The sequence below is a fragment of the Jaculus jaculus genome, chromosome 15 (assembly GCF_020740685.1).
Source record: "Jaculus jaculus isolate mJacJac1 chromosome 15, mJacJac1.mat.Y.cur, whole genome shotgun sequence".
NCBI classification, from domain to species: Eukaryota; Metazoa; Chordata; class Mammalia; order Rodentia; family Dipodidae; genus Jaculus; species Jaculus jaculus.
Genome location: NC_059116.1, coordinates 38,134,407 through 38,157,834, shown reverse-complemented (window position 1 = coordinate 38,157,834; position 23,428 = coordinate 38,134,407). Strand labels below are relative to the sequence as shown.

At 45.6% G+C, this 23,428-nt stretch overlaps 1 protein-coding gene across 3 annotated transcripts in view; it reads right to left on the bottom strand.

The window, feature by feature from the left end:
* Window positions 1–297: 297 nt before the first annotated feature.
* Vav1 (vav guanine nucleotide exchange factor 1) overlaps window positions 298–23,428 on the bottom strand; it is a 68,319-nt gene continuing 45,188 nt past the window's right edge. For all 3 annotated transcript variants that reach the window (XM_045135334.1, XM_045135335.1, XM_045135336.1), the window contains exons 21-27: window positions 23,200–23,265; window positions 18,679–18,710; window positions 15,031–15,147; window positions 11,801–11,888; window positions 8,556–8,670; window positions 4,355–4,506; window positions 298–1,558 (exon numbers count right to left, since the gene is read on the bottom strand). In XM_045135334.1, coding sequence (XP_044991269.1) covers window positions 1,505–1,558; window positions 4,355–4,506; window positions 8,556–8,670; window positions 11,801–11,888; window positions 15,031–15,147; window positions 18,679–18,710; window positions 23,200–23,265 — 624 coding nt within the window. In that variant the 3' untranslated portion in view covers window positions 298–1,504. The remainder of the gene's footprint in view (window positions 1,559–4,354; window positions 4,507–8,555; window positions 8,671–11,800; window positions 11,889–15,030; window positions 15,148–18,678; window positions 18,711–23,199; window positions 23,266–23,428) is intronic.

Genomic DNA, 23,428 nt, shown 5'->3' with positions numbered 1-23,428 from the left:
GAGGATCACTGTGAATTTGAAGCCATCCTGAGACTACATAGTAACTTCCAGGCCAGCCTGGGTTAGAGTGAGAACCTACTGCAAAACACACAAACAAGCAAACAAAACTTTCACTGGAGCCAGGTATTGTGTTGCACGCCTTTAATTCCAGCACTTGAGAGGCAGAGGCAGGAGGATCACTTTGAGTTCAAGGCCAGCCTGAGACTACAAAGTGAATTCCATAGTGAATATCCTGGGCTAGAGCGAGGCCCAACCTCAAAAACAAAACAAACAAACAAACAAAAACTTCACTGAGAACTCAACACTAAAAACAGTTTGCTAACACACCCAAGGCTCAGGGATTGTTGCAGAAGAGGAGGTGGAAAGATTGTAAGAGCCACAGGGCAGGCAGCAATACCCTGATGCACAGTCCCTCCCCCCAGAAACTAAAAGAGGCCCTAATTACCCCACAATGAACATCAAAGACCCTGAGGAGGACTCAGGGTCATGGGGACTGGGGATGAGAGGATACAAGACTATAACCTATGGAAATAAAAATTTACATATAAATTTAAATTAAAGAATTCACATTTAAAACAAGAATTTACTGGGACACTGAGATGACATGACACTTGCACCACGCAGCAGAATGAAAGGGAAGGCTCAAAATACTCCTGACAGGAGAACAAAAATGATGGGACCTGGTGGTACACCTATCATCCCAGCTACTAAGGAGGCCAAGGGAGAAAGACTGTGAGTGTGAGGCCAGCCTGGGCTACACAGTAAGATCAAACACAACACAGAGAAACCCTGTCACAATATAAGTAAAAGAGACCTGAGAGCATGGTTGGCCTAGAACCCACAGTGAGGGCTGCGGCATAGTCAGCAATAGTGTGACAGCCTAGAGTACACCCTGCCCTGGGGTGAATCACAGGCTCTGACAAAGAAAAGAGAAAGAAAGGAGGGAGAAAGGAAAAAGAGGAAGGAGAAGGGCAGGGCGGGACAGGGTAGGGCAAAGAAAGGCAAGGAAGGGACTAGCAGAGAAAGAAGGGAAGAGAAAGGAAAGAAGAGGAAGGAGGAGAGGGAATGGAAGGAGGGAGGGAGGAAGGGGGAGAAGGGAAAGAGGGAGGGAGGGGGCCCTTTCCTGCTAGGCAAGACTCTCACATCTCCTTCAAGGTGGCCATGCTGGGAGGCAGGAGCCCTGAGAGGACCTTTCCTGCGCTCTGCACCGCTCCCATCTCTCCCCTCAGATCCTCCTGGCACGCCAGAGCTCACTGTCATCATTTTATTAAAAGCAGTTGTGTCGAGCCCCATCTTTCTCAGGGGACCCATGAGGAAATCAGGACAATATAAATTAACCATAGCGGGCATGAGCCCAGGAATGCTGCCAGCTGGACCACAGTTGTCTGCAGCTTGTCCAGAGGCTCTGCCCACTGGGACTTCTCACAACCCCTGAACCCCGCTGCCAGCCATTTTGGGCTCCAGGCCTCCAGCTCTGCAGTTGTCGGCCCCCATGGCACTGGGCTCAGCAGTACTCAGAATAATCTTCCTCCACATAGTTGGAAGGGAACCAGCCAACCTGGAAAGAGAAGAGTACATCATTAGGAAAGCTTTTGCCTGTTCTCCGGCTGCTCCCTCCTTCCTGGGGGCCTCTGCACCTGCTGATCCTTCTACTTCACCTACAGAGAGAGAGGGAGGGTGGAGAGAGGCACATGAGTCTCTGTGTGTGTGTCACCTGGTCAGCAAAGCTTTCAGAACCTGTTTAAAACACTCTGCTTAAAACAGTCACCACTGGCTCCTGAGAGCCTAGGACAGCTCCTGGCACACATGAAATATCTAATTCATTTTTCTTGGAAGAATGATGGATGAACAGATGGATAGATAGACAAAAGATAGATGATGATGATGACAGATACATAGATAGATGATAGATAGATAGATAGATAGATAGATAGATAGATAGATAGATGATAGACAGATGAATGGGTGGACAGGTGAGTGGATGGATGGACAGATGACTAATGGACCGATGAATGGGTGGAGAGATGAAATGATGAATAAGTGAGCTTATGATAGACAGATGAATGAATAGATGGATGGATGGATAGACACATGGGTTACTGGGAGGATTGATGGATGGATTTATTAAGGGATGGATGAGTGCATAGGTGGGTGAGTGCATGGATGGATGGACGGATGGATGATGAGTAGATGGATAAATGGGTGGTCAGATGAATAAGTGGATGGGCATGTGGATGGATGGGTGGATGATGAAAAAATGGATTGGTGGGCACATGAACATTGTCTGAGAGTGTGGGTGGTGAAAGCAGAAGGTGGATTATGAATGGATGGATGGACATATTAATGGATTTATGGACAGATGAATGAATGAGTGGATGGATGGATGGTTGAAGGGATAAATGACAGACAGATGGATGGGTGGAAGAAAAAATTATTATATGAGTAGGTGGGTGGTGGGTGGGCAAATGGCTGGATGGATGGATGGATGGACAGACGAATGAATTTGTGGGTGGAAGGGCAGATGAATAAATATGTGGATGTATGGATGGATGGGTGGGTGGATGGATGGATGGGTGAGTAAGAGATGGGTTGGTGAATAAATATAAGATTTGTGGGTGTATGTACAGATAAATTCTTTTTACCCAGAGCCTCCCTGAGCACTCTCAAAGGTTCTTCAAGCCCTAGCTGTCCCCATTTCTCACAAATGTGCCTCCAGCACACTGGCCAGGCCTGCTCACCTATGCAGTCCTCTCAGCCATGAGGTTTTCATGTTTCCCCAGTAGAATGAAGGAATAAAAGCTATAACCAATACCTCCATCTCTAAGTATTTTAGAACCCTTTCAAGCAAGGAAGAGTCCCAGACCACAGATGCATGGGAGGTGGAATAATGCAAGCTGTCACCAATGCAAGGCAAACATAAGAGCAAGACCAGAGCAAAATGACTGGAAGCACTGGGCAGCCCATCACCCGCACGGGGGCAAAGGACACCAGCAAGTCCCATGTCTTCCTGTTCGTGGACTCAGGATTGACCGAGTACTTACTGTTTCTCGAAAGCTAGTGGACAGCAGTGAGCCAGACAGACACAAACCCCTGCCTCTGAGTCTTTCAAATATGCCAGTTACTCTTACCCCAGGACCTTTGCATGTGCTGGGGGTTTCCTGCTGCCATGTTTTCCCCTAACTCCATGGATAGTCTTTTTACTGCTCTAACTTGATTCCTCATCTGTCAGAGTAATTTCTCAGAAATCACCCTGACATGCTTGAAGGGTGAGCCAGGGTCTTCCTCAGGAGCGCTACATGGTGGGGGTTACACTGATTGTCAGCATCAAAGGACCTAGACTCGCCTATGAGGGATTAGCTTGATTAGGTTCACTGAGGTGGGAAAACCCACCTTGACTGAGGGCAGCAACTTTCTATGGATTGGGTCCTGGGCTGTATGAAAGGAGAGAGCTGGCTGAGCAGCCGCCTTCACCGCTCTCTGCTTCCTCACTGTGGACCTACTTCAAGCTGTCTCAAGTTCCTGCCACCTGGACCTGGAAGCCAAAATAAACCCTTTTTTTCCTTCAGTTATTTCTGGTCAGGTGTTTTGTTCCAGCCATGAGAAGGTGACTGATGCCCACACCCTGCCAACCTTGAGTCTTGTGAGGCATGGGCACATTCTCCTTACTGAACTCTGCTAACAAGGCCAGTCATTGTGCCATGCTCAGCTCTGTCTCCTTGGCACCATTGTAGATCCTCAACAGATAAGTGCAGTCCAATAAGTGTATTAGATCCTGATGTCCTTGGGCTGAAGAGATTGCTTAGTGGTTAGGCTTTTGCCTGCAAAGCCTAAGGACCTGGGTTTGAATCCCCAGGACTCACATGAAGCCAGATGCACAAGATAGAGCATGTGTCTGGAGTTCATTTCAGTGGCTAGAAGGCTCAGGCATGCCCTTTCTCCCTATCTGCCTCTCTCTCTCTCATAAATAAATAATAAAAATATATATTAAAAAATCTTGGGGATGAAGAGATGGCTTAGTGGCTAAGATGCCTACTTACAAAGCCAAAGGATGCAGGTTCAATTCTCCAGGACCCACGTATCCAGATGCACAAGATGTCACATGCATCTGGAGTTTGTTTGCAGTGGCTGAATGCCCTGGCACACTAATTCCTTCTCTTTCTTCCTCTCTGTACCTTTCTCTCTCTCTCAGATAAACAAAAATAAAAAATATAGATTTTTAAATCTTGGCATCCTTTTGTTCTGGCAACTAGGAGTGACCTCCATGGCAGCCAAACCCCACCATCTTCATCCACAATTCCCAGGCAGTGCCCCAGCCAGGCGAGCCCCGCACACCGGCCTGCCCTGTCCGCCTTACCCGGCCATAGATCTCCCCTCGCCACCAGCCTTGCTGTCCCTTCTTGCTGAGGATCTTGATGATGTCACCCTCTTTGAGTGACAGCTCCGACCGGTCCCGGGCACAGAAATCATAGCGGGCTTTGGCAGTGCCAAAATACTTGATGCTTCCAGCTGTGGAAAAAAATCAAGGTGGCTAAGGGACTGGGACAGACTCTGGGGCAATGGAGAGAGGGGACATATTCCACGGAGGGTAACTTCTACCCCAATATTTCCACGACTCCTGTGGGTGAAGGGCTTTGGGGTGACCTCTCCTTTGAAGGGGAAATGACTTTACTCCCAACATCATCCTCCTAATCTGATCTGCATCAAAATTAGAAAATATAATTAACTTTTTAGGAGGCTTTCATGATGTAGCCCACCAGGAGCTCAAAAGTATGATCCTCCTGCCTCTGCCTCCTGAGTGTTGAGATTATAAGCAGGACTGGCAAGATCATTTGGGTGTGTGTGTGTGTAGGTCAGTGGACAACCTCGGGTCATGGTCCTCTCCTTATTTGAGACAGGGTCTCTCTTGGTGTTTGCTGCTGAAGTGCCAGATTTAGCTGGCTCATGAGCTTCAGGACGGTCCTCCATCCACCTTGCTCTGCCATAGACCACACTGGACTATTTGCGTCTGGTTTTATGAAGGTCCCGGGGATCCAAACTCCACTCATCAGGCTTGTGCAGGAAGTGCTTTTAACCACTGGCCACACACGACCATTTTTTCAGTTTCACTGTTTTGAGAGTACATTTCTTGTGTGAGGACATGCATGCTCATGTGTGTGCAGGTTCTCGTGTGTATGAGTGTATGTATGCATACTGATGTGCACACATGAGCGTGCGTGTGAATGTGTGTGTATTGTGTGTGCATGCATGAGTGTACTGCAAGCCTGTGGGTGCATGTGTCTGACTGTATGTGAATGCACACGCATGTGAGTTGTGCATATAGAAGCAGAAAGCCACCTCAAGTGTCATCCTCAGGTGCGTAAAATGGGGTCTTGTTGTCCTGGAACTCCCCAGTTAGGTTAGGCTGTCAGACCAGGGATCCTCCTGTCTCCACCTCCCCAGTACTGGGATTACGCCACATTCAGCATTTTTAACATGAGCCTTTGGGGATCAAACTCAGGTCCTAATGCTGTCAAGGCAAGTGCTCTACTGAGCGAGCATCTCCCCAGCCCACATTATGGGTGTTTATATAACCAACGTCCTCTCTGCATCTGTGGGACCCATGTGTGCTTATCTAACTTCAGATTCTAAATATATGAAAAAAATCTGCGGCTGCATGGAACAGGTGCTGACAGTTCATGTCATCAGTCCCTAAACACTGCAGGAAACACCTGTTCACAAGGCACTTAGATCACATTGGAAGTTGATTATAAGTCTGGTGGGGACAAGGTGGCTGGTGGCTAAGGTGATAGGTACACTGTTAGTACAGGTCCTCTGAAGATGGCTTGAAATAAGAACTTATGTAACTAACTATGTCATTCTGCATAAGGAGCTTGAGCATCTTGGGATTTTGGTATGGCCAAGGGTCCCAGAACCAACTCCCATAGGTACACAGAGGCAACTGGATTTGTGGGTTGAGGCCAAGAAGAAAAGTAGGAAAACATTCATTATAGACTCTTCATTTTAATTATCTTAAGCAGGACCCAGGGACAAAAATACAGAGTGTGGAAAATAAATAAAGGAGGCAGAGGCAAGCAAATAACTTTTCCTTGGAATATACTTATGTGAAACTGTAAAATATAAAATTAACTTCAAGTGTTTCTAAGACTGAACATCCATATATACTGGGCATGTAAGTAAGATGCAATCAGACATAAATGATTGTGCGGGGGCTGGGGACATGCTCAGTAGATAAAGTGTTTGCCATACAAGCATGAGGACCTGAGTTTGGACCCCAAGCACCCATGTAAGGGCCAGGTATGGTGGGGCCCACCTGCGACCTCAGCACTGAGGAGACGGAGACACGAGGACCCCAGGGGCTCGCCAGCCAGTCTAACTGAGTCAGTGAGCTCTGAATTCAGCGAGACCCTGGTTCAAGACTAAGACTGTTGACATGTGGCCTCCCCATGCACGCACACTCTTGCACAATACACCCTTGTACACACATGTACACACTATATGCATGCCACACACACATACACACACAATACACACACATCATATGCTCATGCACACAAACATGCACACCCTCACACACCATGTACACAGAGCCTCTCACACCACAAGTATGCAACTCTCCCACACACACATATACATACCCTCACAGACAAAAATGCACACCACATGCACATACACCCTCGCGCACCACATGCACACACATACAAACACACACCACATGTACATACTTATTACAAAAAAGACCTCCCTCCCTCTCTATCTGCCTCTATCTCTCTCTCAAATAAATAAAATAAAATAAAGCTTTAAAAAGGAAAAAGGCTAGAGAGATGGCTTAGTGGTTAAGTTATTCACCTGCAAAGCCAAAAGAAAAAAAAAAAAAAAAGGTTCGTTTCCCCAGGGCCCATGTAAGCCAGATACACAAGGTGGTGCATGCATCGTGAGTTCAGTTACAGTGGCTGAAAACCCTGGCGTGCCCATTCTCTCTCCCAATCTCTCTCTCTCTCCCCCCCCCTCCCTCTTTCTCTCTCTCTCTCTCTTTTTCTAACTCTTTCAATTAAGTTAAATTAAATTTAAATTTAAAAAAAGAAAAGAAAGACAATTATTTGATTGAGTGACGAGCACCCATTGCTGTCTTAAGTGCTGAGTTACACTGACATGGCTTTTTCAAGTGTAGAACATGGTAACAATGATTAACTCTGAAAGCCCTCCCTCCAAAGCTTTGCTATTACTCAGACATTTTTCTCCAATGTGCAACATGGTAACAGCGATTAACTCTGGAAGCTCTCTGTCCAAAGCTTTCGTATTATTCAAAATTTCTTCCACCTATGTGTCTTTTCTGAAAAACATACTTCAGAATGCACACACTCAAAACAAAATATGAGCCAGAATTTAGATTTTGAGGAAGTACAACCATGGGAAACAAGCACAGATGGGGTCTAAATCATTCTTGACATCATAATTCTGGAGTTAAATGAAATTGTTAAGCCAAGTCTCTTAGCCAGGCATGGCAGTGCATGCCTGTAATTTCAGTACTCAGGCAAGAAGATCACAAGTTTAAGGCCAGCCTAGGCTACATAATGAGATCTTGTCTTAAAAAATAAATGAGGGCTGGAGAGATGGCTCAGCTGGTAAGGCACTTACCTGCAAAGTCTAAGGACACAGGTTCAATTTTTCAGTACTCATGTAACACCAGAATCATGAGGTGGTGTAAGCCTCTAGAGTTCATTTGCAGTGGTTAGAGGCCCTGGTGCGCCCATTCTTTCTCTCTCTTTCTCTCTCTCTCTCTCTCTCTCTCTTTCTCTCTCTCTCATAAATAAATAAAAAATTAAAATAAATGGGCTGGAGAGATGGCTTAGCGGTTAAGCGCTCGCCTGTGAAGCCTAAGGACCCCGGTTCAAGGCTCGGTTCCCCAGGTCCCACGTTAGCCAGATGCACAAGGGGCACACGCGTCTGGAGTTCGTTTGCAGAGGCTGGAAGCCCTGGCGCGCCCATTCTCTCTCTCTCTCTCCCTCTGTCTTTCTCTCTGTGTCTGTCGCTCTCAAATAAATAAATAAAATATTTAAAAAAAAATTAAAATAAATGAATAAAAATATTCCTAAAATAGATATTTCAAATATTTTATGCACCCATTCTTTCTCCTTCTCTTTCTCATAAACAAATAAAAAATTAAAATCAATGATAAAAAAGATTCCTAAAATAGACATCTCAAATATTCTGATGCACAACAAACTGTATCCAACAATTGCTGGTAATTCAAACAAAGCTGACAGACAAAAGCTGGAAGACAAAGGAAGTGAAAGACCCTTGTGGGAAACAGGCTAGAGACCAATTCATCCTTGAAAATGATGCAAAAATAAAGGGTTAACATATGTGGCCATTTTCTGATTTCTGGTATCCTCATCTTCCCAAATAGAGCTGGAATCCCCACCACTTTTCCATGCACACGAGGAATGAGCAAAGTTCTCAGTGGGCAGGGCCAAAGGAGGCCTGGCAGGCCCACTGAAAGGAGACCTTCCCTCCACCAAGGAACGAGCTGTCACCCCCAGCCAGAGATCCCTCACCTGGAGGCTTGCTGATGGCTCTCCTCTCAGGCTCCTTGTAAGGGAATTGCAAGGTCGTGTCCAGTGACTTGAAGCAATCCTTCAGGGAATTCTGCTGGTAAAATTCCACCAGCTCCTGGAAGGGAACCGCATAATGGAATTATCCTGCAAGACAGCACTCCACGCAAGCCACTCCTTGAATGCATCCCATGACAAGGAGCTCCTTTCTTTATCTGGGCAGCAAGGACATCCCATGGCCTGGAATCAGTTTTCCCAATGGTCAACTAACTTGATCTCATGATAAATTTACCAAATAACCAGCTCACCAAATTCAAAACCTCCTATGGTGACAAGGGCCTTAGCTTTATAATTAATAATAACGATACTCACTGGTCAGTGTATACACTACACATTACCAAGATCCTCTAGCACCTGAGTGATGAATATACATGTGGGCCCTTACTGTATAAGCGGAGGAACAAAGAAACTCTTTGTCCAGGTTTCACAGCTGGGACAAGATGACCATGACCCCAGGGTTGACCATAGTAGCTCAGATCTGGCCTCTGTAAAAACACCTTATTGCAGGCATGCCTGACAGGCAACCCCAGGGACAGATAACATGGATGGAACAATTTGGAGTGAGGACAATAGGAGGGCGGCAGGATAGATATACACAAAACTAAAGCCAAAATGAATTGGCACCATAGGAATCTTCCTCCTGGATAGCAGACTCTGGGTAGCAGAGTATGAGGGAAGCATCTAGTAAGAAGAGCCCTGGAGAGGGTGGCATGATACCCAACCCTAAAACACTTGGCTCTGGCTTGTAACTCCCAGTATCAGAAATTGGTTACAATCCACACTGAGCTGTTGATCAGAGAGACCTACGAAGTCCCCAAAATAAGACAGGCTTCTGTCAAAGCACTTAATTACCCGCCTGAGGTAAAAGGTAAGACCCTATTGCTGAAGACACCACATGCTGCTGACTCGGAAACTGAGAGGTCTGGCTGGAATCTGAAAGAAAGCCAGGTCCCAGATGGTTAGTCTGTACAGTGCTAAAAAGCGCTACATGGGCTGCTGAGGGGAAGTGGCCAACATTATTAGCAAGCAGGAGACAATGCTATGCAAACGCAGCCAGCCTGACACGGTGCACACGCCCCGTGGTAGGTAACCAAGGGCTCTCTGATTGGCTGAGATTCGCTCAGCAAAAAGGAACTGGGAACAGAGTTGGAATCCTATAGCAACCAAGATCATGGACTCCAGTGAGAAGCTCCTGCAGTTTTTGGCCCAAAGAGAGGCTACATCCATCAAAATCTCTCTAAACTAACAATGCTTATCCCCTTTAACATATGCTGATCTCACTTTCCATTGAAGAATCTGTGTTTTGTTTTTTGGGGGGTTGTTGTTGTTATTTCCAGAAGGCAGTGAGAACCCAGAACAACCAAAATCTATCAACAAGACAAGAAAACATAGCTGACTCCATGGCAGGAGATGAACCACCCTTCACACATCAGCCAGGGCCCAGGTGAAAACACTGCGGAACTGGCAAGATGAACAAGGGTGCTACTTCCACGGTGAGCCTGACAACCTGCGCCCCAAAGATGGAGACAGACACTGAGGAGACTCGAAACGCACCAAAGCAGAACCCAGAAGCTGCTGAGAGCTAAACACTAATGTAGACTTAAAGCACACCCACCAAGACTCAGAGAATGTTGTGAAACAGGGGGCGGAAGGACTGTAAGAGCCACAGGGTGAGAGGGAATATTCAGAAGCACTGCCTCCCACCAATGGCTGACTGCTGCTAACTCCTAACCCACAACGCCATGGTGAACACCAGCAATCCCACTGAGGAGGGCCCTTGGTGGAGTGGGGGCAGGGAAGTGATGGTACCAACACATGATGTATCCCCACAAAGTTTCTACTTAATTTAAAAAATAAAAATAAAAATAAAAAACATTAGACCAGAGGGTGTGCACAGTGGAGTAGACCAGAGGAGATAAATTACCCCTCGCACTTCAGCCAAGCCACAGTTGAATCCACAGAGAAAAGGGGAGAAGAGCAAAAGTGAAGCTGCTTCCATGCTGAACCTGATAATCAGCACCAGGGTTACAGGAGACAGACCCTGAGGACACTCAACACCTACCAAAGCAGAGATCCAGAGGCTCCTAAGAGCTCATCACTGAAGTAGACTTAAAACTCACCCACCATGGCTCAGGGAATCTTGCAGACGAAGAAGCGAAAAGAGTATAAGAGCCACAGGTTGAGACATCATGCCCAGAGACATTCCCTCCCCGCAAAACTAACTACTGCTCCCACAACACATAAAACACAACCCCTTGGGAAATATCTGTAACCCCACTGAGAAGCGACCCCAGTGACATGGCGGCAGGGACGAGGGAAAAGAGGCACATGAAGTATCCACATGAAACATCGGGTTAATAACAATAACAATAATGAATGTTTAAAACACTTAGATATGATTTTGAGTCTCCAGTTTTTTGTCCTTGTGAATAGTTCATCCACAAATATTTATGCTGGTCCAAGTAGGAGGAAGCAGGTAAGTCAACATTGAAGAGCATCTCTCAAAACAAAATGACCTGCGTTTTGGCATTCCGTACTTAAAAAAAAATGGACTGCAGAGATTGCTCAGTGGTTAAAGGTACTTGCTTGCAAAGCCTGACAGCCCAGGTTCAATTACCTGGTACCCAAGTAAAGCCAGATACACAAAGTGATACATGCATCTAGAGTTCACCTGTACTGACAAGAGGCTCTGGCACACCAATTCTCTCTCTCTCTCCCTCTCTCTCTCTCTCTCTCTCTTCCAAATAAATAATAAAAATATTTTTAAGTGCAAGTACCATAAAACCTTTATTTTACAAAAAGTCACGGTCAGAGGGTTAACTGTCTCCTCCAAATGTGTTTGACATTAACACGAACACTGCTATTGTTTATATTATTATTTTGTTAACTTTATGATATATTTTGTAATATTTATATCATAAACATCTTCCCTGAGACATTAAGCCAAAATAAATCCCTTCCTCCCATAAGCTGCTTTTGGTCAAGTGGTTTGTCCCAGAAACTAGAAGGTCACAGCAACAGTTATATGCCGTTATTCTTATCCACACTGTTGGACATTAACAGCGTGATTAAGGCCATCTGCTCCGTGAACCACTCTAAGCATGGGAAATGGGGATCCCAAGATGACAGTGCAAGGGTGCCACCAGGGTTTGGCAAAGCTGAGGTTGGATCCAGACACTGGCCCTTACCGGAAGCCCCCGGAAAGCCTTCTTCTCTGTGATCCGGTAAAGTCCTTCTGATGTCATGATTTTGATATGCTTGACCTCGACATTATACCTGGATCCAGGGGACAAGAGGACTGCATGATTAGGTCTTGACTCTGGGGACCACATGTGTCCCCTCCCAAGCCTTGGCCCAGCTTGCCCCCTTCAAGGAAAGGCAACCATTGGTAAACCCATGTCAGCTGCTCCCTGGAAGCCTGCCTGAGGCCTTGGCTGCTGCAAGTGCCCCGTACTTTCTCCCATGTATGAGGGATCTTCATTACCTCAACTTTGCTGAGAAGTCATTTTGTTTGGGTGAAGAAAGTCATGTTCTTGGGGGACAAGGAAAGAGGCCATTTCCACCAATATGGAGGACATGGATAGGAAGGGAACTGGAGGAAAGGAGCTTTTCTGTCAGCATGATAAACAGAAGGAAAATGAAGAGAGGTCCCCACAAAGGATCCAGGTTCAATTCCAAAGGACCCACGTAAAGCCAGATGCACAAGGCAGAGCATATGGCCCTGGCATGCCCATTCTCTCTCTCCTCCTTCTCTCTCTCTCAAATAAATAAGTAAATATTTTAAAAGACAAAGAAAAAGAAATGCTAAAAACAGCCTAATACTGAGCTCTCACAAAAATACAGGAAATCTGCCGGGTGTGGTGGCGCACGCCTTTAATCCCAGCACTAGGGAGGCAGAAGTAGGAGGATTGCTGTTGAGTTCAAGGCCACTCTCAGACTACATAATGAATTCCAGGTTGGCCTGACTAGAGTGAAACCTTACCTTGAAAAAAACAAAATTTAAAAATACAGGAAATCCCCAGAGGCCAAAACTGGAGCTGAAAGTCCAGAGCACAGATGTGTGCAGATACCAGGCCTTCCCCAGTGGCTTTGCTGATCTCACAACCCACAGGCTCATGTCTTCAGGAAGCATGACGTCGCTAGTGACAGCCATTTTCACAAGACTTAACTCTGCCCCTCATGAGTAAAGGAGGTCTTTCCATCTGCTCTCCCAGACTCTAGCATTTAACCTTACAGATGGCAGTGACATTGAGATGACTCAGAAGGCACCATGGTGCTAAGAAGTGACAGAGGAGTGCTCAGTACTGAAACATCTCTATCACACCTTCCAAGGCTCAGGGTCCATTGCAGAAGAAGTGGCAGAAAGAGTGTAAGAGTCAAAGGAAGGATAGGACTCCTTACAACATGCTCTTCCAGACACAAAATGCCTGACACTACCTACACAAGACCATCATAAGAGGAGGAAAAGATCATGACATCAAAATGAAAGAGAGACTGACTGAGGGGGGAGAGGATATAGTGGAGAATGGAGCTTCAAAGGCGAAAGTGAGGGGAGGGAGGGCATTACCATGGGATATTGTTTACAATTATGGGAGTTTTCAATATAAAAAACTTAAAGAAAGATTGAGTAAAATATGCATAAAACTAAAAAATAAACAGAAATTTAACCTTAGCATTAATCCAAAAGCAGAATTGAACCCACTGCTGATCCCAGAATAAGTAAATGTCAGGTCTCGGGAGTCAGGCAGGTTGTAAGGTTGTCTGTCCCTAAGACCACCGTCCAAGGGCTGGCGGGGGGGGGGGGGGGGGGGGGCGGGGCTCATAGGTAAAGCACAGACTAGAAAATAGATCCAGCTACATATTTATAACAATATATGTCCATGTAAACTAGGCATGAGAAACAATGGTCAAGATCACCCAATGTGTCCACAGACAAAGACAGCATGGTATATATATATATGTGCATATTGAATAGGATTTGGCCATTACAAAAAGAGAGCATCCAGCCAGGCATGGTGGCACATGCCTTTAATCCCAGCACTCAGGAGGCAAAGGTAGGAGGATCACTGAGAGTTTGAGGCCACCCTGAGACCACATAGTGAATTCCAGGTCAGCCTGGACTAGAGTAAGACCCTACCTCAAAAATGAGAGAGAGAGCACAAGAGTGAGCATCTGGGGGCTGGAGAGATGGAGTGATTAAGATGCTTGCTGCAAAGCCTAAGAACTGGTGTTGGAACCTCCAGGTCCCATGTAAGCAATGTAACACATGTACACAAGGGGCACACAGGTCTGGAGTTTGCTTGCATTGGCTGAAGGCCCTGGCCAACCCATCCTCCCTCCCTCCCTCCTTCCCTCCCTCCCTCCCTCTCCCCCCACCTTCTTTCAAATAAATAAAAGAAAAAAAAAATTTTAAAAGAGAGCATCTTGTCACTTGCAACAGCGTGAAGGAAGTAGAGGGCATTAGGCCAAGTGAAATAAACAAGACCCATGAGCTGGGGAGATGGCCCAGCAGTTAAGGGACTTGCTTGCAAAGTTCATTTCCCCATACCCACATAAAAGCGAATGCACAAAGTGGTCCAAGTGTCTGGAGTTCATTTGCAATGGGAAGAAACCCTGATAAACCCATTTTCATTCTCTTTCTCTCCCTCTACTTGAAAATAAAGAAAAATTAAAAGTTAAAAAAAAAAAAACAACCAGACACAGAAAGACAACCATGTTCTTTTTTTTTTTTTTTTTTTTGAGAGTGCCAGTCGTGGTAGCACGCATCTTTTTTTTTTTTTTATTTATTTATTTATTTGAGAGCGACAGACACAGAGAGAAAGACAGATAGAGGGAGAGAGAGAGAATGGGCGCGCCAGGGCTTCCAGCCTTTGCAAACGAACTCCAGACGCGTGCGCCCCCTTGTGCATCTGGCTAACGTGGGACCTGGGGAACCGAGCCTCGAACCGGGGTCCTTAGGCTTCACAGGCAAGCGCTTAACCGCTAAGCCATCTCTCCAGCCCACAACCATGTTCTTATACACCAAAGCTAAAAAGTTGATCTCAGAAGGAGAAGACAGCGAGTGCCAGAGGCTGAGAAGGGTAAGCGAGAAGCAAGAAGGAAGGCTGCAAAATAGATTCCAAAAATCCACTTAGGAAGGAGAAATACGAGCGAACTAATGTCCACGGAAGTTGGGTGACCAAAGTTTGCACCTATGATATGCTGGCTGTCTTTCTTAGTCTCCATAGAAATTGTATCTCTGTCTTAACGGTGTGTGAGTCCATAAACAAATAGAGGGGAGGTACCCAGACCCGGAAAGAGTGTAACAGTGAAAGGTGTCCATTGTGCCCGTATACTGTGCAGTAAAAATGCAACGGCTTCTTTCTGAGGCCTGCAGGCCCCGGGTCTCGGGGTCGAGGGTTGGGGAAAGAAGAGTTACTTGATGCTGACGGCAAACTCTGCTGTGTCCTTCACCCTCTGGCGCACCAGGAACGTCCCGTCGGAGCGGTTGGTGAGGATGCTCTCGGCTCCCGCGCGCTCCATGGGCCCCGCGTACCTGCGCGACAGGAGCAGTGGTACCCAGACCCGGCCTGGCCAGGGGCGGCTCAGTGCGGCCTGTGCTCTCGGTCCCCAAGCGCCTCCGAGGTTCCGAGGCTCCGGCAGCCACAGCGTGGGGAATCTTGAGCTCGGGAGACCCAGACACGAGGCCACAGGGAGGGAAATGGCCAGAACAGAATCCAGAGACGTAAGTGGAATCGCCGGAGGGACGGGGAGAGATGGAGTGACTGCTCATGAGAATTGGGATGAAGGAATGCTCTGGAATTAAAAGTGATGGCTGCACTCCATCTTAAATGAACTAAATGACACTGAATATAAATGCAGATATACTTATGATGCCATATATTTACATGTAATACATGATGATCTGTACTTATATGTGTAATTACATGTAAAAAATGCACCATTTATAACAATGTATGATATAGTAATATGGCTATATGTAACATAAAACCAAATATAACATGCAATGTGTTATATATTGTGGACAAAATATATATAATATAAACATTTCATTTTCTATAACTACATTATGTGTTATGTATTATATGCTATCTAATGTAAATTTATAAATTGATATATGATGTTCTATATGATTATATAAATATAAAATAAAAATGATAAATGCTAATTTCTGTATGTAATATGAATTTTATATACATCAAGAATATATATTGTTATAATTTATAATTATATATAATATAATTTACATTATAACAAGTGGCATGTTTTAATTAATTCAAAATGCAATGTAAATAAATATTAATTATATGACATAACAAAAGGCAAATTTAAAGATAATAATAGAAATGTAAATATGGTATATGTTCTATAACATACAACATGAAATAAGTGTAAGTGTGTGGCATAAATAACAATTATATACCATGCAATTATATGTAGGATAGAATTACTATTTATATATTATAATATGTGGCATGAGCCACTACAAATATAATATAAATATATTATGTAAATAAATGTTAATTATATAATTTAGAGCTACATGGAGTACATACCATAATTTGAATGAAACAGGTAAGGTAAATGTTAATATAAATAGAATGCCACATAATATTAAGTAGTTGTTGTTATTCTATGTGATTTCATTTCAATTATCTTTTAAAACTAAGCCAAGGGCTCTTGGTTTTCTGCTAGGAATAGATAGTAAGACCCTATTGCTGAAGAATCCATAGGCTTGGGCTGCAATGTCACTGAGAAATCTTGCTGGATCTGAGCTGAAAACCTCCTCCATGTAGATCAGCTGATGGAAAGCTGGAAAAAGTTATACTGCATGCAGTTCAATGGGAGAGAAATCATTAGTGGAGATACTCAAAAGTGGACACTGCAAACCTTAAGTTTGGCCAGCCAGGCCAAATGAGCCAATGGGTGCAATCGTGGCATGTCTGCTATGGGGGAAACCAACGGCTCTCTAATTGGACTGGAAGCCTGCTCCATGGGAGGGAATACACGCTTGTAGCTGAAAACCTATGACAGGGGAGGTCATGAGCCCCACTGGTGTCTGGCTACATTCATATATTATTCTCACTAAACTGCCTGGTAAGCACTTTTCTTAATGTTCATACCCATTTATTGATGCTACTCTCACTTTTGGTTAGAGAAGTTTCTCTTTTCAGATGGCAGTGACTTCCGGGGTGACTCACAAGGCACAATACTGAGAAGTGACAGATGAGTGCTCAGCACTGACACATCTCTATAACACCTTCTAAGGCTCAGGGTGCACTGCAGAAGAGGTGGCAGGAAGAATGTAGGAGCCAAAGGAAGGGGAGGGCTCCTTACAATGCGCTCTTCCAGACATAAAATGGCCTGGATACCCATGAGCTCGCAGTGCCTGACTCTACCTACAGAAAGGCAGTATAACAGGAGGAAAATATGATGACATCAAAATAAAAGAGTGACTGAGAGGGGGAGGGGATATAATGGAGAGTGGAGTTGTGAAGGGAAAACTGAGGGGGAGGGAATCATCATGGTTTATTGTCTATAATTATGGAAGTTATCAAAAATAAAAACTAAAATAAAATAAAATAAAAGTGAGCCCACGTCACATGTGTCAGGCTGTGGACCTTTTGAATATTGTGTTTACTTACAAGTTCCCTATTTTGTTCATCATGGACGGGCTTGATTTTCATTTTTGAATGATTGCATTACAGTGTTACACATCTTGATCCCTGAGATTTTTAGTTTCCTTTTAAATTTTGCATCCAAAATGAGAACCTCACTTGCATCTTGCTAGTTATGCCTGCCACTCACACCTTCGTAACAACAGGTGGGCAAGCTCAGCCTGAGGAGACCATGGGTCAAATACATGCTTGCTCAAAGATCCCTGGATAAGATTTTGCCATCATAAGCTCAAACTTCTTCTAAAAAGGACAACCACAGGGTGTAAGCCATCATTACCACCACCACCACATCATTACCACTATCACCACCACCATCAACCATCACCATCATCACCATCATCACCACCGCCAACAACACCATCACCACCACAAACAACAACAATCACCACCACCACCACTACCATCACCACCGTCATTAGTGGAGATTCAGGTGTCCCTATAAACTTAGATGTTCTGAATGCTAGGTTCCCAGCTGATGGAGATTTGGGAATTAACGGCTCCTAGAGGCAGCATTTGTTGGGAGTGGGCTTATGGGTGTTATAGCCACTTTCCCCTTGCCAGTGTTTGGCACACTCTGTTGCTATTGTCTACCTTATGTTGGCCAGGGATGTACATCCTCTGCTCATGTCATCATTTTCCCCTGCCATCATAAAGCTTTCCCTCAAGTCTAAGCCAAAATGAACCCTTTTTTTTCCAAAAGCTTCTCTCGGTCATGTGATTTCTGCCACAATGCGACCTTGACTATAACAGTAATGTTGGTACAGAGAAGTGGGATTGCTGCTAGTCACCTGACTGTATGGCTTTGGCCTTTTGGAATTAATTTTCAAGAGAAATGTGAAAGGATTTGAAAACTTGGCCTAGGAGACACCTTGCAGTGCTGTAAGTACAGCTTGATGGATTATTCTGATCAGAGTTGCAAGACTTGAATGCAATAAGAACTATGGACTGTAAGGTTTGGCTTGTGAGGGTGAGAAAGAGCTTTGTCTGGACTGGTCTACAAGCAGTTTGTGTGAGAGGCTTGCTTATGCCCATGTCCTGAGAGCTTGTACAGGGTTGCTTTGTGTAGAAATGGACTGGTGTGAACATCATCACCACCATCACTACCATCAACATCACCACCATCACCATCATTACCACTATCTTCATCACTATGATCACTGCTACCATTTTTAATGTGACTATATTCCTTCCAACAAGACCATGTTCTGCCCATTCAGGGTCTGTCCTTTTCCTTCACTATCCCAACAGGTCTTTCTCCAGGTTGAACTCAAAAGTCAGTGCTCAGAGTATAAAGAATAAATTGCTGAATAGTCTGAAGGCCTCCCCATCACCTCAGTCCACAGCCAAAACCCATAGTTGAAAGTAAGGAAGAAGGTGGTACTACTCACCAGAGATGCACAGACAGGTCCTGAGGAGGGCCCTAGGGACATACACAGAGACAACTCAGAGAAGAGGCCCCAGCTGGCCAGACTGCAGGACTATTTTTTCATATTATATACCAGCCAATGTGTCATTCATGGTGAAAACAGTTCCAGAATCTAGATAAAGGGGCTTGTCTTGTACCTACAAGTTAGGGTTTATCCTCAAATATGACCCTCAAGCTAAGAATAGTGTGTGTGTGTGTGTATGTGTGTGTGTGTGTGTGTGTGTGTGTGCGCGTGCGCGCGCGTGCACATGGAGGTCAGAGGACAATGTCAGAGTGTTGATCCTTGCCTTCCATCTTGTTTGAGACAGGGTCTCCTTTGTTGTTTTCTTGTTGGAAATGTCAGTTTAATTGGTCCCCGAACTTCCTGATGCTTCTGAGCCTCCCCCATTGCCATAGGTGTGTTGTGGTCACAGACATGTGGGCCATTTTGAGTCCAGCTTGACATTGATGCTGGGACTGGACTTTGGGTTAGCAGGCTTGTAGTACAAGTATCTTTAATGACTAAGAAATCTCCCCAGCCCCTAACAATGATGCTTACATTTTTGAATAGTTAATAAGTCTATAGATACACCATGAATACATGTAAATCTATGGATATATCATATAGGAAATAAAATAGAAGCAAGAGTGGAGGCATAAATCAGAGTGAAAGGACTGGGGGGAGGGAAGACAGGGAGCTGAGAAATGTGATCAAAGAATGTGAGTACATGTATGAAAATGTGCATGTAGCCGGGCGTGGTGGCGCATGCTTTAATCCCAGCACTCAGGAGGCAGAGGTAGGAGGATCGCCATGAGTTCAAGGCCACCATGAGACTCCATAGTGAATTCCAGGTCAGCCTGGGCTAGAGTGAGGCCCTACCTCGGAAAACCAAAAAAAAAAAAAAAAAAAAAAGAAGAAGAAGAAAAGAAAAGAAAATGTGCATGTGAAGCCTGACACTATGTAAAACGAAAATGCACCAATAAAACAATACTTGATGGGGAGGTAATATGATGGAGAATGGAATTTCAAACGGGAAAGTGTGGGGGTGGGGAGGGAGGGAATTACCATGGGATATATTTTATAATCATGAAAAATGTTAATAAAAATTTAAAAAAAAAAAACAATACTTGAAAAGATTTCAAGACTTGTGAAGATTATATAAAGAATCCATTGCATAGATGACAAATAGAGACATGGGAGATGGAGAGAAGAGACAGGCAAAGGAACAGCTTCACTAGGCAACTCCGTGCCTTACGCAATGCCCTCAGGCTTGTAGATGGTGGCTTCTACTCTTAATATTTATATATTTTATTCAAAGTTTTATTTTTATTCTGTATTTTTAGAGATACTGGAACTAGGCTGTCCACATGCTGAACAGGTCCTCTACAACTGAACCCCCCCCCATTCCCAGCCCTTCACTGTAGAGTCTAAGACAGCACTACAGCTGACCACGCCCCCAGCCCTCCCTGTGGGTTCTAGGCTGTCACTCTACCTCTGACCACACCCCAGCCCGCACTGTGGGTTCTAGGCTGTCACTCTACCACTGACCACACCCCCAGCCCTCACTGTGGGTTCTACGCTGTCACTGTACCTCTGACCACGCCCCCAGCCCTCACTGTGGGTTCTAGGCTGTCACTGTACCTCTGACCACGCCCCCAGCCCTCACTGTGGGTTCTAGGCTGTCACTCAACCTCTGACCACGCCCCCACCCCTCACTGTGGGTTCTAGGCTGTCACTGTACCTCTGACCAGGCCCCCAGCCCTCACTGTGGGTTCTAGGCTGTCACTCTACCTCTGACCACACCCCCAGCCCTCACTGTGGATTCTAGGCTGTCACTCAACCTCTGACTACGCCCCCAGCCCTCACTGTAGAGTCTAGGCTGTCACTCTACCTCTGACCACGCCCCCAGCCCTCACTGTGGGTTCTAGGCTGTCACTCTACTGCTGACCACGCCCCCAGCCTCACTGTGGGTTCTAGGCTGTCACTCTGCCACTGACCATGCCCCAGCCCTCACTGTGGGTACTAGCCTGTCACTCTACCTCTGACCACGCCCTCAGCCCTCATGTGGGTTCTAGGCTGTCACTCTACCACTGACCACGCCCCCAGCCTTCACTGTGGGTTCTAGGCTGACCATGTCCCCAGCCCTCACTCTAGGTTCTAAGCCGTCATTCTACCGCTAACCACGCCCCCAGCCCTCTCTGTGGATTCTAGGCTGTCACTCTATTGCTTAGCCTAAGGACCCATGTTTGACTCTCAAGGCCCCACATAAGCCAGATGCACAAAGTGATGCAAATGCACAAGGTCGCACATGCACACAAGTTGGTGCACACAAGTGGAGTTCAACTGCAGTGGCTGTAGGCCCTGGCATGCCAATTTCTCTCTCGCTCGGTCACTCTCTCACTCTCGCTCTTGTTCTCTCACATAAAAAGGCCAGTCTGTTGGCTTGCCTCCAAAAAAAAATGAAAGAATTTTGGAGGGAATATGAAATGGGAGGAAAAGGAAGGACAGGAACAAGAGAAGGTACTGCAGGTAAGAAAAACACAATTATCACATGTGCTCTCTCATAAGCACATTCTGTATGTGACTGTGTGTGTGTGTAAGTGTGTGTGATGAAAGCAGGGTGACTATTTAGGATGAGGAAGGGGACCAACAGGAAAGGAAGGATGGAAAGAGCAGTGGGGCTAAATATAAGCAAAGCACAGACAATAATGTGTGTATATGGAAACCCCATCACAAAATCCATTGTTTGTAGGCTAATTCAACAGGCAATTTAAACACTGGATAAAATGATGAGCAGGGAGGGCTAGTGGCCACAGCTCCGGCTAGCATGCACAAGACCCTGGGTTCATCCCCAGCCCTGGATGTGGTGGTGCACACTGTCATCCCAGCACTCAGGAGTGGAGACAGGAGGACAAAGAGTGCAAGACCATCCTTGGCTATGCAGTGCATTTGAGGCCAGACTGGGCTACATGAGACCCTAGACAAAGAGTAATAATAAGAGGCCGAGCCAGGCATTGTGGCACACATCTTTAATCCCAGCACTTGGAAGCAGAGTAGGAGACTAACATAGTTCGAGGCTACCCTGAGACTACAGAGTGAGATCCAGATCATACCTGGCTAGAATGAGACCCTACCTCAAAAATCAAAAAATAATAATAAAAATAAGAGGCTGGAGAGATGGCTCAACAATTAAGGGTGCTTGCTTATAAAGCCTGATGGTCCAAGATAAATTCCTCAGTACCCACATAAGGCCAGATGCACAAAGTGGCACATGCTTCTGGAGTTCATCTGCAGTGACAGGAGGTCCTGGCATATCCATACTCACTTTTTTCAGTCTGCCCCCCCCCACCTCTCTCTCTCATAACTAAATAAAATATTTTAATATTGTAATTATTTAGTTTGCAAGAAGAGTGAGACAGAGAGAGAATAGGTGTGCCAAGGCTTCCTACCACTGCAAATGAACTCCAGACACATGCACCACTTTGTGCATCTGGCTTACATGGGTTCTGGGGAGTCAAACCCAGGCCATTAGGCTTTGCAGGCAAATGCCTTAACCACTAAGCTATCTCTCCAGCCCCAGCAAAAATATTTTAAAGATTTTTATTTCTTTATTTGAGAGCAACAGAGAAAGAGGCAGATAGAGAGAGAGAATGGGTGCTCCAGGGCCTCGAGCCACTGCAAACAAACTCCAGATGCATGCACCCTCTTGTGCATTTGGCTAATGTGGGTCCTGGGGAACCTAGCCTCAAACTGGGGTCCTTAGGCTTCACAGGCAAGCGCTTAATGGATAAGCCATCTCTCTAGCCCTAAAGATTTTTTAAAAGGTTAAAGGTGCATGCTTAAAATAATAATGAAGGGGGCTAAAGAGATGGCTCAGAGGTTAAGGCATTTGGCTGCAAAGCCTAAGGACCACGTTTGATTTCCCAGTACCCACATAAGCCAGATGCACAAGGTGGAGTTTGTTTGCAGTAGCTGGAGGTCCTAGTGTACCCATTCTCTCCCCCCTTCTCTTTCTCCCTCCCTCCCTCCCTCTCTCCCTCTTTCTCTTTTCCAAGTAATAAATACTATAAATGTATAATAATGAGAACAAAAAGAACAGAAAGAAGGAAGGATAGAAGGAGGAGAAAGAGCGGCAGCAAGAGAGCTGTGAGCGGGCTAAAGAAAGAGGACAGGTCTGTCCACCAGGAGCAGGGCAAGGAGCTAAGGGTGAATGTAACATCCTTACAGGACTCAATTTAGTGTGTGAGAAGGAAGCCAGGGATCAGGCCACCTTACAGCCCCCGCTCTTTCCCACAGTGCCTGGTAGGAAGGAGAGGTGCTTCCTACAGGAAGAATCTGGAAGCTGCCAGGACTCAGTCTTACGCTGGCTTCACCTAGAGGTTTCTTGGTGGAGCAGGCAGTCTGAGCTTAAGGGTTGCCTGCCATGATGGGTGGTTCCCTCAGGCTGCCCACCCTGCTGGACCTGTGGACCCTCATCCCGTCCCATCCAGACAAGATACTCACATGAACGTAGGGCTTTACTCTGCTACAGGGGAACCAACCAACTTCATTGCTTGAGGTATTTCTGCCCTAAAAATTCAGGAGACAAAAGCATAGACAGGCATCTGTGTGTGTGCATGCATGTGTGTGTACACATACTACATGTGTCCATCTTGCTCCCCAATGGGCACTCTACTTGACCATCTCTTTCTGGATGTCCCAGAGATGTGCCTAGTAGTACCAAATTCTTAAG